The sequence below is a fragment of the Apus apus genome, chromosome 2 (assembly GCF_020740795.1).
Source record: "Apus apus isolate bApuApu2 chromosome 2, bApuApu2.pri.cur, whole genome shotgun sequence".
NCBI lineage: Eukaryota > Metazoa > Chordata > Aves > Apodiformes > Apodidae > Apus > Apus apus.
The window spans coordinates 47435139-47451415 of record NC_067283.1 but is presented as its reverse complement, the minus strand read 5'-3'; the positions used below and the strand labels follow the sequence as shown (position 1 = coordinate 47451415).

General features: G+C 35.6%; 1 protein-coding gene across 1 annotated transcript in view; it reads right to left on the bottom strand.

The window, feature by feature from the left end:
- FBXL2 (F-box and leucine rich repeat protein 2) overlaps positions 1 to 16277 on the bottom strand; it is a 51329-nt gene that overhangs the window by 22282 nt on the left and 12770 nt on the right. The window contains exons 2-3 of the mRNA XM_051611613.1: positions 14794 to 14855; positions 1436 to 1490 (exon numbers count right to left, since the gene is read on the bottom strand). Of these exons, the coding sequence (XP_051467573.1) occupies positions 1436 to 1490; positions 14794 to 14855 (117 nt within the window). The remainder of the gene's footprint in view (positions 1 to 1435; positions 1491 to 14793; positions 14856 to 16277) is intronic.

Genomic DNA, 16277 nt, shown 5'->3' with positions numbered 1-16277 from the left:
CTTAATTTGCCTCCCAACAATTCAAATGTAACAAATTCAAATATAACAAAATACATAATTTCAGGTAGCATTAAATACATACATAAAATCGCAGATATTAGTAGTCATACAATATAAACTAGTTAAAACCACAGAATTTGTGGAAATTAATCTTAACTCTCATAAATGGATTACACCTCAAAAGCTAAGTTATACCCATAAAACATGCAGGAAAGCAAAAAATTAAACGTAAAGTACATACATGGACACAGCAAAAATTATCCCTCCATTTTAGAAAGAGCTTTTTTATATTTGTCTAATAAGTTACTTTTGCTAGATCTATATGGAGAAAAGTAACTGCAGATGAGATTCCTTCCAATAAAACCACAGTTCCTCAACCTCACTAGTTACTATTCTGAGAGGAATAGAAACCTTTCAGAAAACTGCTGACTTTCCACTGTTAAGATCAGGCCTTTCCTTTACACATGCTAAGTTACACGTATGTGTTTCACACTTTTTCCTTCACTGCTGAAGCAACATTTGTTCGAAGTAAAACAAACAAACAAAAAGACAGAGCAACACAAATATATTCAGAAAAACAAACAAACAAAAGAATTCTGCATCCAACTGACAGTTCTGAGAGAAAAACACAACTTATTCAGCCACCTTGGTTTTCTTCTACTGCATTCTAGACTTTAGCTGAAGGTTCTAAGAAAACTTGCTATGAGTTTTTAAAACTTATTGAGGTTGCAGGCTGGGGTGATAAGGGTGTAGGAATCAAATGGCTGCATACTTAATTATGCATTCAATCAAACAAACAAAGAAATCCAACAACAACAAAACCAAAACCCAATCCTAATTGAAAGAAGGAAGAAATGCACAGGTTCATTCATGTTGTATTAGAATGCATTTTATTGTACCCATCTGATGTAGGAACAAAGTATTTTTGGTTTTAACTCAAGAAAAAAACCCAAGATAAACCAAACATAAAAGCTTACTTAGCATGCTCTATTATCTTGCGTGCCTTTTTCCCCTACTAGCAGTCCATCTACTTAACACCTTTTGTACTTGGCAAGCAAACGATGGATGTATTCCTTAGACACATGGTGCACATTAACCAAACTATATGGAATTTTAAGCAGAAAATGTGTCTGAAAACTAGTGTTATATAGCCACGTTTCATGAAAACCAAATGCCATTATGCCAAACCAGGCTTAATCCTTTCTCCAGATATAGAACATACACTACTGGATATCTTTTCCATAGGCTTTAAAAAGAAGTCCAGTACATAGCAACTAATTCCACATCTGAATGCAAAACTGGAATCGCTGATTATTTGTTTTAATAAACAAAGCGGCTGAGAGTATGATTTTTTTTTTTTAATTTATTTTTTGTGACAGCCAATGATTTGCAAGTTTGCCAAAGAACAACAAAACACCCCAACAGAAATACATACCTTGGAAACTTGTGCACATCGACACAAAGTAACTATGTCCAAGAAAGAAAATATTCTAGGAAGAAAGGAAAAGAACAATTTAAATGTTTTAGTATAAATTCAGACTAATACATGGATTCCCAGTTCTGTAGTTCTGTGGAAAGACACCAGTTACACAAGAAGCAAGTTAAATGCACTATGAGTGTTTCACCAAATTATTTTACTTACTGACACTTAACGAATAATATCCTAGCTGTCATCTAAAGACAGTCAACACCAACATATTATAATCGGCAGGTGCTTCTTCTGAAGATCTGTTTCATGTTTCCCCTTCCTCACTAGCCAAACATGTATGAATGAGAAATTCTTTTTTCCTCTGTAAAATTCAGAGAAAATGCTTACATAGCTTTGATTGGGCTACAATTAAAGAAATAACTTACACAAGTACAGATTAAGATTTTGGAGGCTGGTGAAAAGAAGAGATGGAAAACACCACACAGATAAAACCGGGCTCAAGAGCCAAAGTACTAACACAAAGAATGATCACCCAGATTTTCACAGTGATTACAAATAAACAGTCACTACCTTTTTTTAATTCACTCTACAAGGAACACCTACAATTCAAAATTTAGAACGGCTATTCTGATCACGGAACCAACTCCTCAAGGCTGCCAACTCTTAATAGTTTTCTGAAATGAATTTTTCACTGTCAAAATTAATTTTGCTAAATACCAGTTCCAAACAGCAGCAAAACTGGTTCAAAGGCTGAAAAAAAATAATTTGTTTAAGCTGGAAACATAGATCCTATTTCAAAAGCATTTTCTACTCTAGAGAATGAAAGATATGAAATATTTAAAAGATGCTACTGTAATTCACTTATAAACTGTTAACCTGCTTGCCAGTGAACTTTTTCGGTCAAGTCATCAAAACAATGAACAGTAATAATAATTTCATCGGATGGTGAGATGTTAATACTATGGAGCAAACAACTGGTAAGAGAACCTGAATTTAATAGTGCAAAATTCTCATTGGTATTTTCCAAGTGGAAACTTGAATTTAAAGCTTGAAATGTATGCCTACATCTTAAGGGCTATGATTTTTAGCTGTGGTAAGAGTAAAAAAAATGTAATGGAGGTGAATGAAAGTATACAACAGTCTTCTGGACATTTATTATGATCACTCCAGAGGTTAATTTTCCAATATTTAATTAACACATGAAAACACTTTCTCTTTTTCACTGTACAGCAAGACATTTTCTCAAAAAACTGTCAGTCATACAAACAACATGACAAACATACTCAGAACTTATGAAATTATTTATAAAACTCTGCAGATAATATTTGTATTAATAGCATCTATTTTGTCATTTGAACATCCATTCTGAGGTCTGCCCACTGCAAGAAACAGCAGCGTTTCACACATGAAGTGCACATCTAATGTGCTCAGCAAGACTGCTGGACTGTTCAGATGAGCAGTGAAAGCATTCTCTCTCTTAAGAGCAGCATTTATACCAATGACTCACCAAGAATCCTCTTCTCAGGTCACTTTTCCCCCTGACATGAGGCAAATGACAGAAGTGAGAGTGTGGAGATTACACTTAGAGAGCTGCAAAAGCTCCTTGGGGCGTAGAAGCTTCCTCAAAGTACCAGTGTATGAGTGGAATCAGAGGGCTGTCTGAGATTTACAGAAGCTGAAGCACAGAAGACAGATTTCTACATTTGTAGTAACTAACGAAGGAAGGGTTGTGACAAATCACTTCATGACACAATACTCTTGCCTAAATGAAGAACATGACATGCTTTAGAAGTGATGTATCAAGTTCTATTAAAACATGAAGTAACAGAAGGAACTGTAAGATGCTGAAGAAGGATATTTTATACATGCCCACTACTCCCGAGTTGTCTGGCAGTGTGTCTTCATGTTTGTCTATTGCTATTAAGAGATTTATGTTGCTGCATGATTTACAAAAGTAAATTAAAACCAAAAGCAGAACAGATGTATTTATTTTTGCTCCACTCAGGATGAAGTAACCTCTTTGAAAAACAAAAACTAGAAGTGGTCATTCTATGTTAAAAGGATAAGTATTTTAATAAGTGGAAACATTCATGATGCTTTTAGGCTTTTATTTTTGTTCTAAAGAAGAAACTTTCTTGCAAGGCAGCTCAAGCTGGCCCCATCGAAATAGATAACACTATAAGGATGCATTAAAAGCCAGCAAAATCAGAAGTATTACTATTCAGTTAAATACTGTTATAGGCAAGAGATCCAGTAAATTCTTTTATAATTCTAAGAGTAATTTTGCCAGCATTCTTGAAAATATTTTTTCCACATTTCCCCCACATTTTTCTATTTATCTCCAATAGTACAGTTTTACATGCAGGCCACTAACATATACTTGGTTCTCTACCTGCAGTCCCACAGAGCTACTAACAAACTCTTAAAAGTAAGGGAAACTAGCCAACAAAGACACAAGAATTTAAGGTTTAAAGTAATTCAAAGTTTTTAAAAGACTTTAAAGTTTTTAAGAGACTTTAAATTCAACCAACAGATAAAGATGGAGATGGCAACACTGACATTGTCAGTCATCTGTCAGCGTCAGACAGTGACATTTTCTGGCACTTAGGGGAAAGGACTATGTCAGCAGGCATTTACAACTCTAGGAAAGGGAAAAAATTACCAGGTAGGGCAGCTGATGGTTGTGTAGCACTCCTGTCCTCTACAATCATAGCTACATGGATGGAAGCTAATGCAGCCAGCAGCAGGATTAATTTCCACTTAAGTTTTTGGCATGGATCAGTACAGGGAAACTGGAAATTAAATTAATAGATCCACAGTAAAGTTTAAGATCATCTATTCTGATTTCCTGTATCCCAGGCTATTAGGTTTTCCATAGTTACCCTTTATTGAGCTCAAGAAGGATAATCTGATTATTGATTATCGGAGCTCTTCGAGACTTCTCATTCCTAGGCACATCCACTCTGGACACATGCCTCATGAGTTTGGCATTGGGAGATCTTCCTGTGTACCAGTACCTGCAGCATGCATGAGCTCCATGCCAAAGGCACAAAGGGCTCCTCAGCTCCTTAAAGGTAAACTTGTCTTTGGCTAAAGCTTCCAGATAATTACCTATTCTTGATTTGCAAGTCTTCAAGAGATGGAAAAGCGCCACATTCTTTGGTAGTTTGCTCCACTGGTTAATCACTCTGTTAAAGTGTTTGCCTTATTTCCGAAGTAAATGTCTGACTTTCAGCTTTATGCTTTTTTCTACTTTTCTTCACCATATTAAAGAACGCTTTAGCAGTTAGTACTTTCTCCTATTGAGTTTTAAAGCCACTTATAATGTAATCTTTAATTATTATTTTTAAAATCTTATTACTCAATTCTTTAAATCGCATCTTCTCTGCACATTCTTCGTTCTCCCAATATGTTTCTTCAAATGTAAACATCAGAAACATGGGCAGCATAAAAAACCTTACTAGTATCAACAAAGCTGTGCACAAAGTATGATTTCACTATTCCCATTTTCAGAGCTATTTCAGGCCACTGTAACTGCCTTTTTGACAGAGCATCAGAAAAGAAACTTTCAGTAACTTAACCCATTTCACCTTCACATCCTCTTCTAAGACTACACACTTCAGGCATTACCTCTTTCTGTAACATTCTTTAGTCCTGTGTATCTACTCACATCAAATTTATCTGTAAAAATAACCTTGTTTGAACACACCCCAATTTATCATGTTATTCGGACTTCCTTGGGAGAATGCCTTGTCTTCCCAGTAGTTTACCATCACAGTTCTGTGTTGTCTGTAACTTCAGTGACTTCTGAAGCAGTGATTTCCAAAAAGTTCTATTAAAAAAAAAGAAATTAAAAAATCTAGTCTACCTGTTGATTGCCACAACACTACCACCAAGCCTGAACCCCTTTAACATGCACTGATACACGGTATAGTACTACTTTTTAAATAAAAGGGTAAAATCTTAAAGTCAAATGCCTGAGCATATATATGCAATTTTGGTTGGTAAAGCAAAGTACTTTTAAACTCCAAGAAAAATACTGTCCAATCACCTTCCACAAAACCACAACAGTTGTCAGTTATATTCCTCTCTCAGTTTTCTATCAAACAAATCTATGGTGAAGTTTTTTCCACTGCATACTGAAAATAAGGCTGAGATTTCTGGTCACTTCTCCCTTGCCTAGATAAAAAGTGTTCCAGTCAGGATTCATGGTCTGCTAGTCTTCTGGAGTTTTCTTGATACCCAAGACTCACCATAGCTCAGCATAAGAGGGCCACAGACCTCCTAAGTAACCTTTTTAAGGCATTTTCATGGCAGTTTATATGGTCCCATCAACTACAAGCAGCGATGACCTACAACCTCAATCATCTTCCCATGCATTTCCATACAAGCTTCATTATTTCCATGTGCTAGAAACACACTGTCCTGTATCTTTCCAAACACAGAAATAGCTGATGTTGCTCCTATTATTTTTCCCCTCCCTGTAGATCCACAGAAAGAAATTGCTGTTTTTTAAAACCCCAACACTGTGCAGCACACCACCTACAGAGCGAGAAATCAAAATGTGCAAGAGTCAAACTGCTTCTCTCTTGCCTTTGTAAGGTCCTTCCTAATTCAACCACATAAGAAATAAGCTTCTGCAGTAACAGCCTGGCAATTACTCTAAGTATTCTGACACAATACTATATGGATTGGTAAGAAGTGGATAACAAAATACATACAGTAAGTACCACACACACATACTGTGACTTCCTGGAATTTCTGGCCCAATCCCCCAAATTTGGTATCTTTCCAGTATGACACAATTGCCTGATAATTTATAAAAGCTTCAGCAATAACACAGAAGTTTTAACTGATCTGAGAATGGAATTCTATTTCAGAACTTCTATTTTTCATGTCTTTTAAATTTATAATGGTTTTGTACACAAAGAATGGTGACAAACTGTATCAGATTGAAAAGCAATAGCAATGAGAGCAAGCTGACTGAAGGCAGCACATCACCTAGATAATCTGCTCAAAAGATTCTTACAAATTTATCACAACATCCAGTTGTTATGAAACAAGCATATGACAAATTTGTCATGTCTTCCCCATTTTAGACTATGAACTTGCTTAAGGAAGGGACTTCATTATTGATTTGTACAATTCCTTGCCTATCAAACCCCCATGAATGTAAATGCAAAATGAAAAAGGAAAGCCTACAAGCGTGAAAAAGTATCAGAGATAAAGTACAGCTTCTACAGATTTGGTTTTCCTCTTTTCAGCAGCATTTCCTGGAAGAATGACAAAGCATACCCTGTTAATGAGTGATATGGGAGAAGAGCATCAACCACTCTCAGTTCACTATTAATCATGTTTGAACACACACACACACAAACTCACAATGTCTCACAACCACCATAGAAACAGTATTGTCTTTCTCATAAAATGTAATATTCAATAAATACCAAACAGCATTACAATCCTTTATATACATATATATAACAATTATTTATAACATCTATATGTTATCTCCTCCCTTCTTCCTCCATTTTACTTAACAACCTACTGAGGCATGAGCATGTCACCAATAACTGTAGCCCATCAGCACATACAAACACTATAATAAAAACATGCAGGTTAGAAAACACACATGCAAGCAGAATAATGTATAGCCATAATCAGTAAAGTAGAATTTTGCACACATAAATTTATACCCATATGATTAAATTAACAGTGCAAGTGGTGGTACTGTTCTGACCTTCACCAACTTTGTAGATAGGAACCTGCTCCATTGGTAAATCTCAGTAATATCTTATTAAAAAAAGACCTGTAATACATCTTGTCTTGGAAATGCAATGGTGGTGCATATTAAAAGCTTGAGGAGTCTGACTATTTTCTATTTAAAAAACAACTAACTTTTAGCTCATTTATGTAAGGCTTGTTTTCAGCAGCATGTTACACAAGGCAAATTTCTACATGAAGCACACATCTATTGACTCATCTAATGCTTCACCTTTTAGGTCAATCATTAAAACAAATCCCTTTTCACTAGGAACGTGCTACTTTGTGAAGCAAAGCACTTAAATAGAAGCTGTGTGAGACAATCCAAAACTTTCCAGTAATTTTTATCCCTGCAATTTCCACTTGTAAACTACTCAGGCTAAGACGCCTTCCTCAGCAATCTACACAGCAAGTCTTTCAATAACAAATGGAAAACCATTTCCTTACAAGGCAAACCTTTCTTTTGCCAAGATGATTATTGCTACAAAATCCTTACAAAAGTATTAGCAATTGCAAAAGAAGAGGCTGTCTACATGATGCCCAACATCTATTTTCAGTTGAAACACAAGTCAGCTTTTTCTACAAATACACAGCTCTGCTGGATTCATTTTACTGTTAGAGGAGAGCATCTAACTTTTTATGGCCTATACATTACTTGCAAGCATATTACTCACTCTATAAAATAATAAACACATTTTACTTATTCATAAAGTATGTCCATATATAACACGACTTCAACAGTTTCAGTACCTAATTCTCTTAGTGTCTGAAACAAAATGCCCAATGATAAATTCAAGAAGGGCCAGTTCTGTTTAATTTACCATTAGACATACAGAAAACAGTAACTTCATTACATGGTAGTTTCTTTTGCAGGGTGAGTTATGTAGGTAATAGATGCAATTACATTATGCAGTTAATAACTTTACTCTGAAAATGAAACACAGAAGATGGCACCTGAATGCATCCCTTTTGCATTGTTGATTCAGATTTACTTGGATATTATGGATAAGCAATGCAACTTCAAAGGTTGCATTTTTGTAACCTTTTAGAAGTTAAGACTCAAACACAAACTTCCTATATATAAGTGTTCAAGGAAAGCTCAATCCATGAAACAAATTTTATCTAATGTTTCACAAAAGGTTTGACATATGCTACAATCAGTTCCAGCATCCTTGCTTGGCTCTGTTTCACTCAAAATAGCTGTTGATCTAACAATTTTGAACAATCACTTCATTGTTTTGCTTATCCTGATTCACGTAATAGCATGACACAAGACTCTTAGCAGAAAAACGGTTACAACTGTTATTAGATAAGAATCTTAATATTTGACATCATTAAGTCTTTTATAGTAGTGGTTAGGAATTTTGCTGTGGGGCTTCCAAAAAGGAAGCCAAAATAGAAAGCTTTAAAAACCTTTCTTTGCTATGACATTTTGTCTGTTTTGTTTATTTAGTTTTTTAAAATAATCTCTCTCATTTCCCAAGACAATATTCATTAAAGACCAAATACTACTTTTCAAACAGAAGGACAAGGCAAGTAATGTTTTTCTTAGAAATGAAGTGGTAACAACCTAAGAGGACTCCCAGCACTCCCACACTCATCCTTCAGGCACATCAAAATCTCCACAACATCCTTCATACCTTCCTAAAATTGGAATATTTTTGGAGGGGATGATCCAGATTTCTAACTTTAGAAGCTCCATGGATTGTCCAGTTTAATAAATTATTGTAAGTGCAAGAACAGCTACGATTTTCTTCCTAGAAGCCTGCATGTTGCAGGTCATATGACTCTGTAGCTTCATTAGCACAATTTTTATCAAAGTTTCAGCTATAGATGCTCTTACCTAGAGCACTGTCCTGGTTTGAGCCAGGATGGAGCCATTTTTCCTTTTACCAATTTTTTTTCCTTCAGTAAGCTTTCTTTTAACTAGTAGCAAAGTGTTCCAACTTGGACTGATAACAGCTGGAATGTTTTTGTAGCTGCTGGGACTCCAAGGTCACGTCTTTACTCTGCCAGCTCAGACACTACAGGGAGATCTATGACCCCCCCATAGGAGGCTGAGTTAGACAGACAGCAAAATTGGCCAGAGACATTCCATTCCATATATCTACATAAGCTCAGAGGAAGGTCAGAGATCACAGTGGCCATGTAGAGATGTGGAAAAATAACATGATGTCCTGGTGGCATGTAGCCTAGGGGTGCTCCGTAAGCCACGATCACTACAGCCATAAAAGTTATGCAAACTTTGTCTAGCTGCTGGACTAGGCTTTCATAGACCTGATCCAACCTGTAGCTCTGCTACTGGCCTGGAGGATGACCCTGAAAAAAAGACTTCTCTTCCTGATGCCTGTGTCTGCATCAGGATGACACAGATAAGAAAGCTCATCTCTTCTGTAAATACTTCCAGAGTTACAGACAAAAATAAAAGTATGAGCATTTGGTATTAAACTGTCTAGCATCAGCATTTAACAAAATTATTATTTTTTTTAGGGAGTTAGAGCATCTTTTGAACTACCTTTATGTCTTGATGGCACTTTTAGCATGGAAATGATGAACAACATTTCCCTCTCTGCCCCTCAAAGTTCCATACAAGAAGTATGACTTCTGCACATCACTGATACTTAATATTTGGCTTTGATAATTTGTTAATCAAGAGATCGAGTTTAAATAAGACTCCAGTTTCAATGTAAATAAAGCTGTAAATGGAAGTAAGTTTTGATCAGTTAAAGAACATCCTATTGAAAGACTTAATAGCAAATAAAACCAAACTGAAGCAAAGTAAAAGGTAACCAAAGAGTTCCAAGAGTTGTGTAAGTCCTTGCTACATCCCCTTTAGCTGTTACTTCTGCTTCAAATGCTTGTTATTTATTTTTGTTTGTTCCCATATGACTAATCCTTTGTCACAAGCCTGTTCTTACTCGGAGTTGTTTGTATTTGAACCAGGTAATAATGAAACATTCCATTTATAACAAGTCCCAATTGTTCAAGTAGAAACATTTAAAAAAGTGTTTCCTTTTTCCAATTCACAGATCTTACTCAGCACCTTTACAAAAAAGAAAAATGTACTTGATTCCCAAATCTCCTCTTCTGCATTAACAAAGTAAACAAGAGCACTAGTGTGCAATTTTCTGCTTGTGCTCTTAGAGCCTCTCAAATTTGTAAAAGAAATTCCATCTGAAACATCTCTGCCCAAAATATTCAGTTTTAAGCTTACTCTTGCATTTGTTTGTGAACAAAAACATCACTTAAGCATATTAAATAGAGAATGACAGCTACCTACTCCAATTTCAAAAGGCCAAACTTAATTGATCATATAATCGTTTGCAAGTGGTCAGCATCTCATATAAAGAATCCAGAAAATGCATACAAAGTGCCAGCTGGTAAGGCAAAGAACTGAAAAATAAAAACTTGCATCTGGAATTGATCTTGGTAAGAATTTCATAAGCAGACAAACCATACATGCAGCAGTGTAAAAAAAAGTCAACATGAGACCTTTTCCATATTCAGAAGCGGGTATGCTGACCACCAAGCCATGGATTGAGCCTTTTGTTTTCACAGAGCAAGCACAAGTTCTGTCCTGAATTTGAGGTAAATCACTGGAAAGTTTTAAAACCCATTCTCACCTCAGAATACATGGAAAATTTTCTAAAAAAAAAGTGATTAAATAGAAAATTGTAACTTGTTGCACTCTCAATGTGTATTTGAGTCTAGATACACTACCTTGAGGGCTGAAGGTATAGAAAAGCTACATTACTACCCATTTTAACACTGGGTAAATAATGCTAAAACAAATAAAACCAGTATTGTTAGTGCGATATTATTTAACAATTGCTGCTAAAGCACATAAGAATTCTGAAAACATCCAGTAAGTCTTAAAGAGTCCTAAAGAATTATAATTCTCTTGTTTCCCTGGCTAAAGATCAAAATATTTAATCACTTTCCAGAGGCTTTACTTTGTTCATGACCTGTGCCTGTGGTTCATTCTGGCTGGTTTGCTGATCACTTTTTTGGAGGTAAGGACCACTGGACACGAGTATGATTCCACAAGAGTGAGTCTGGATTTTATATTACGCTGTTACCAGTTTTACTGGTTTTGCTTGCGTTCCTGTCAATGGTAATATCTGTATTTCTAGTTAACAAATGTTTCCTTCATCCTTATCTAAAGGAATTTCCTATATTGAGTAGTATGAGATTGGAGTGTTGTAGTTGCTCTGCACTAATTCACTAAGGACTTAATTTTATTAAAGTTACTTGCACACGGCACTATTAAACTTCCCTTTACAAAAAACATTTTTGTGCAAATATACAGAACGGGAATAAATTTTACTTTCATAAGCAACTGCTATACAATCAATTTGGTTCATAATCTGTATGATTGCAATTTTACCTACCTGAACAAATTTGATTGCTTCTGATTCTAAATAGCTATAATGTATTTGCTACAGACTACCATAGAGGACTTAAAAGCATGCAAAGCATGGTCAGAAATCAAAATAATAAACTGCATGTGCATTTTTATAATGCAGTCTATTATTTTTATTTTAGACCGTGTTGGTCTGGAAAGATTTCCTGAGATTGTCAAACACTGAACAGCAGTCTTTGCCACTCAGGGTAAAATATTGCCATATTCAATGATACAAATCTTTGAAGTGGGGAAAATTTATCATGTTTGAGATGACAGATTTCTCCCCCCCCTTAAAATGCATACATTTTTTGTCTGCTTACAGAATTCTTACTGATTTTTTTTCTTAACAACTTGTTTTCTTAAGAAAAGTTCCAGATACAAGTTCTTATTTTTCAGTACTTTGACTCACAGTTGGTTCTTTGTATGCCAAGATGCAGCAGCCAAACTTTACAGAGATTGTGGGCCACTTAAGTACCTATAGTACCAAGCTAGGAAATAACATTATGACAATTTCTTGTAACCTTTGCTGTATTTATTTTCTATTCCCCCGACAATTAAGCACATAGATGATAAAGCATCACTTTATATTTACCAAATACCATGTCTGATTTCACTAATTTTAAGCTTCTTGTAATTTTTCTTCTCTACACTAACGAAAACACTGAAAGGTGAGCAATAAGTTGTGTGCAGTAAAAGAACAAAGAAGAGAAATGTGAAAACATATGTAATATATATCCAGCAACACAATTTTACAACATATTGTAGCATAAGCATAAACTGGTTTAGGTGTTGACACATTCAGGTTCAGTTTCACAAAAACATTTATGTGCAGAACAAATGGAACAAATCACCCACAGATAATCCTTTAGATAGCCAGGTTTGTACCCCTGAATTTCACTAGGTATCAACACTCTGCAGGGATTAGAACTCGGACCCAGGTCCCACCAAAACACTCCCCTCTATCACACTCTGCTTCTTGCCTTGGTAATATGTCTCTGCAGCACTGCAATTTCAAAAGGAGGTTTACAGAGCATCTCTTCCACCCATCCCCTTCCTCTCCATTCCAAAGCCATGACGGTCAGCCCAATATAGCAGAAAGCTGACCATTCCAATTGCATTTCTCAGATCAACAACTCTTCTGGCTACAGCTGCAATGCTACTTGGGTAGATCACTATGAAATATATGCTCAAAAACTGAGTGGCTGGCCCTTCAACCATGTAAAAGGCTTCTTCAGACATTGCCACAATAGGTGGTGTAGTGGCAGTGCCTAGCTGCACCGTCTCCTCAGCTGGTCAAATCCAAGGTGAGGCTATATATCCTCTGAGTAACTCTGTGAGAATTTATCTTGAATACAAGAGCTAACAGCTAAGCCACTGGTGATGTCCAACTACTTGCACATGGGTCTGCTTGTCTGTTTTGTTTTTTTTTTTTCCTGATGAGTTAGTTCTTTAAAATGTCCTGTATAGTCAAATATATGTTGGAATAAACATACTGCTCAATGAAACAAAAAAGTTACTCCCTATATACTCTCTTAAAGTACTTAACAAATTTGATGATAGAATACAGAATTCAAGAAACAGGCACCTAGGAGATTGATGCAGGAATTCTTGCAGTAAACCTCAACAAATCAATGTTACAGATGTTATTTATGTAATTACCATAGGCACATTAATTTAGGAATTTAATGTCTATATGGCTTCACAGATTTTTTGTACCCTACAGTGAAAACAGAGGCATACTACAAAATCAATGTTCTTTCCAAAGAAGATGTCTCCTACCTCTCCACTTTTCACCGTAAACCACATCAACAAATTCTGTTGAATTACATCAATAGGATACTTAGCACCTGTAACAGTGAAAAGGGCAGTAATTTCCACAGATATTTGGAGAGTCCTACTGCTAGAAGATAATTGCTTGCAGATTAGGACTTTTTGCTAAGGAGGCAGAACATTGACTTTTATCTTGTGGTTCACATGTGGCACTTAGTACAACAAAGCAAAGCCAGTAGAATTTTTGTCCAAGGCATCATTCAGTGATGTCTCTTTTAATCCCATTTTCTAAACAGTTCTGTGAGTCTAATTTACAACACCATCACCATGTAAAGTATTTCTTAACAAAAATTAAAATCCTTTTAATTTTATTTTTTTTTTTTAACAACAGACTGCTTCTTTAATACTACCACGAGAACACTGCAATAGTACAGAGCACAGATGTTCAGACACAAGATGCAAAATACCATCTTTTAAGACATTCTTCCACTTCAAATCAAACAGGAAGCAATGGCATATATACAAGCTAAAACCAACATCTCTTTAGTGTATTAAGAAGAGATTATCAGCTCAATTTTAATAATATTGCTAAAAACTGTAATTGCACCATTATAATTGAACAGCTCTCCCCTGCCCTTCAAAGGGTGGGCTGGAACAAAACCGGTCTGCAGGTACACAAGATGTTGCTCAGCTGGTTCAGTTCCAGCTCTGAAGTGGTCACATTCAGTCAAACAGTATCTATCTCCACATCTGGCAGTTTACACTTTGAATGAAATCAGCTTTCAACAAGACGAGTGCATGAAGACATCCATTAGTGTCTCAGCCATGGAATAAGTACTGATCTTGGTGTTGTACCTTGCAAAGGTGATCTACTCACACACCACCAAGTTCATTACATTTATGACCAGATGAATGACTACATGAAGAAAAATCCTCCTGTTCGTTCTAACTCATACAACTCAGACTGGCAGTAACAGGCCGTGCTTTTCACTTCAGTGACTTTGAAAGCTTTGAATTTATATTTCATTTTGTTATAACAAAGTTCATGACACAAAGAGTATGAGCCACACTAGAGAAAGATCATAGGCTCTTCAAACAGATAAAACATTGTGCAGTGTGGAAGAGCTAACTACTCTATACACCAAAGCTTTCTGGAAATTTTATTTTGCTTTTTTTTCTGATATGCAAGGAAAAGATCACTATTTAATGACATCTTCCACAGGATAGCATAATTTGAACACATTAAAAAAAATCAAGACTTATCAATAAACAACAACTTGAAGAATTCCAAGAATTAAATCAGATACATTAGCATTTATTTCAAGACAGGATTAAAATAGAATTACTAGCACTCAGGAACCTGTAAGCCACATAAGCAATATACAATCCAAAGGTTTTTACCCCTTAACACATTATGTAGAATTACCTTAACAGAAGTTCTTTGGGTAGTTTTTTGTTAATAAGGGCTTCATCATTACTTGAGAAAACCTGGAAACAGAAAGAAAAAACGTAACTGAAAAAGACAAGAAAAACAGCTTTTAGAGAGTCTTTTCACCATATACTTAGGTGCTTAATTCTTTTAAATTACTGTTAATATAAAATTTTCAACGTGTTTGTTGGTAATACTATAAAAACTATTTCAATGCACACAACAGGGCCACACGCACACATACATCTGCTCTTTCCTAGTGCTATGATTTAACTGCACAAAAATTGTGGAGTCATTTAATAATCATTAAACAAGCAACCAGAAGCCACACTTAAACCCTATAAAAAAGTATTGTAGGCAGTAGTAAAACTTATAGCAATAGCACAACATAAACATGCATAATTTGCAAAGTCCTAAAACTGTCCCATCAGCAAAAAAAACCACAACTGGACACTTTCCAGCCATTCATGTCCCTTTCTTCACTGTATACAGTGTACATTCTTTGACCCAGGTTATGTGAAGATGCATACACTAACATAAGCTAATGTTCTAAAGAATTTACTGCCACAGATATGACAGTGGTACAACAGCACCTGCTATACAAGCAAAAGCACCTTAAGAAATGCTACAAGAGAAACAGAAAATGCCTCTCACCCAGAACTTCATAGTACTAACATACCTCCTAAGAAAAAGAGAGCGGACAGACTGAAAGAAAATGCCCAAGGGAAAAAGCAGGCAAGACTAAAATTTTTTAGGAAAAATTTTCTGCAAGAGGAGAAGAGGATCATTCAATGGTTAAACAGAAATACTACACAAAAGAGATATTGCCCAGACTTATAACTTCTTGTAAATATTTAGGTTTGAGAAATTTTGCAAGAGGAACACAGCAATAAACAAACAGAAGGTGAATGAGAATTTAAGGAACCATGGCATAGACTGAAGGAAGTAAAAGTCACAAGCAATCACTTCCCCTGTAAAGAGAAGACCTTTAATGGAATCCATTTGCTGTCTGCATTACCAGAAATAAAAACTAGAATGAGACATTCAGAATAGCTGAGATTGTTCTGAATGCTAAAAGGTAAATTTGAAAACCACACAAAACAGATACATGAAAAACAACTGCAATAATTCCTTCCCTTGCCCTTCACTAAGAATATGCTGTTCCCAACTCAAGCATCAAGGTATTTTTTACCTCTTGTCCATCCTATCACCAACACATATCACATACTTGGTAACTCTTTGCCTTGCTTCTTGGTTTACAAAAAAAGAAAAAGTTTAACAAGAAGTGGTTTCAAAAAATGGTACATCATGCAAAGAATGAAAAAAGCTGATTATAAGCTTGGCTTTGTCTTCACAAAAAAAGGGAGACAGGAGAAAGTACACATCTGAGAATTCTGAAAATATTTCCCTAAAGAATATTGTAAGATTAGAAAACTTTAATTTTCTTCTGCCTGCCATCAAGAACCCTTGCTCTCTTCCAT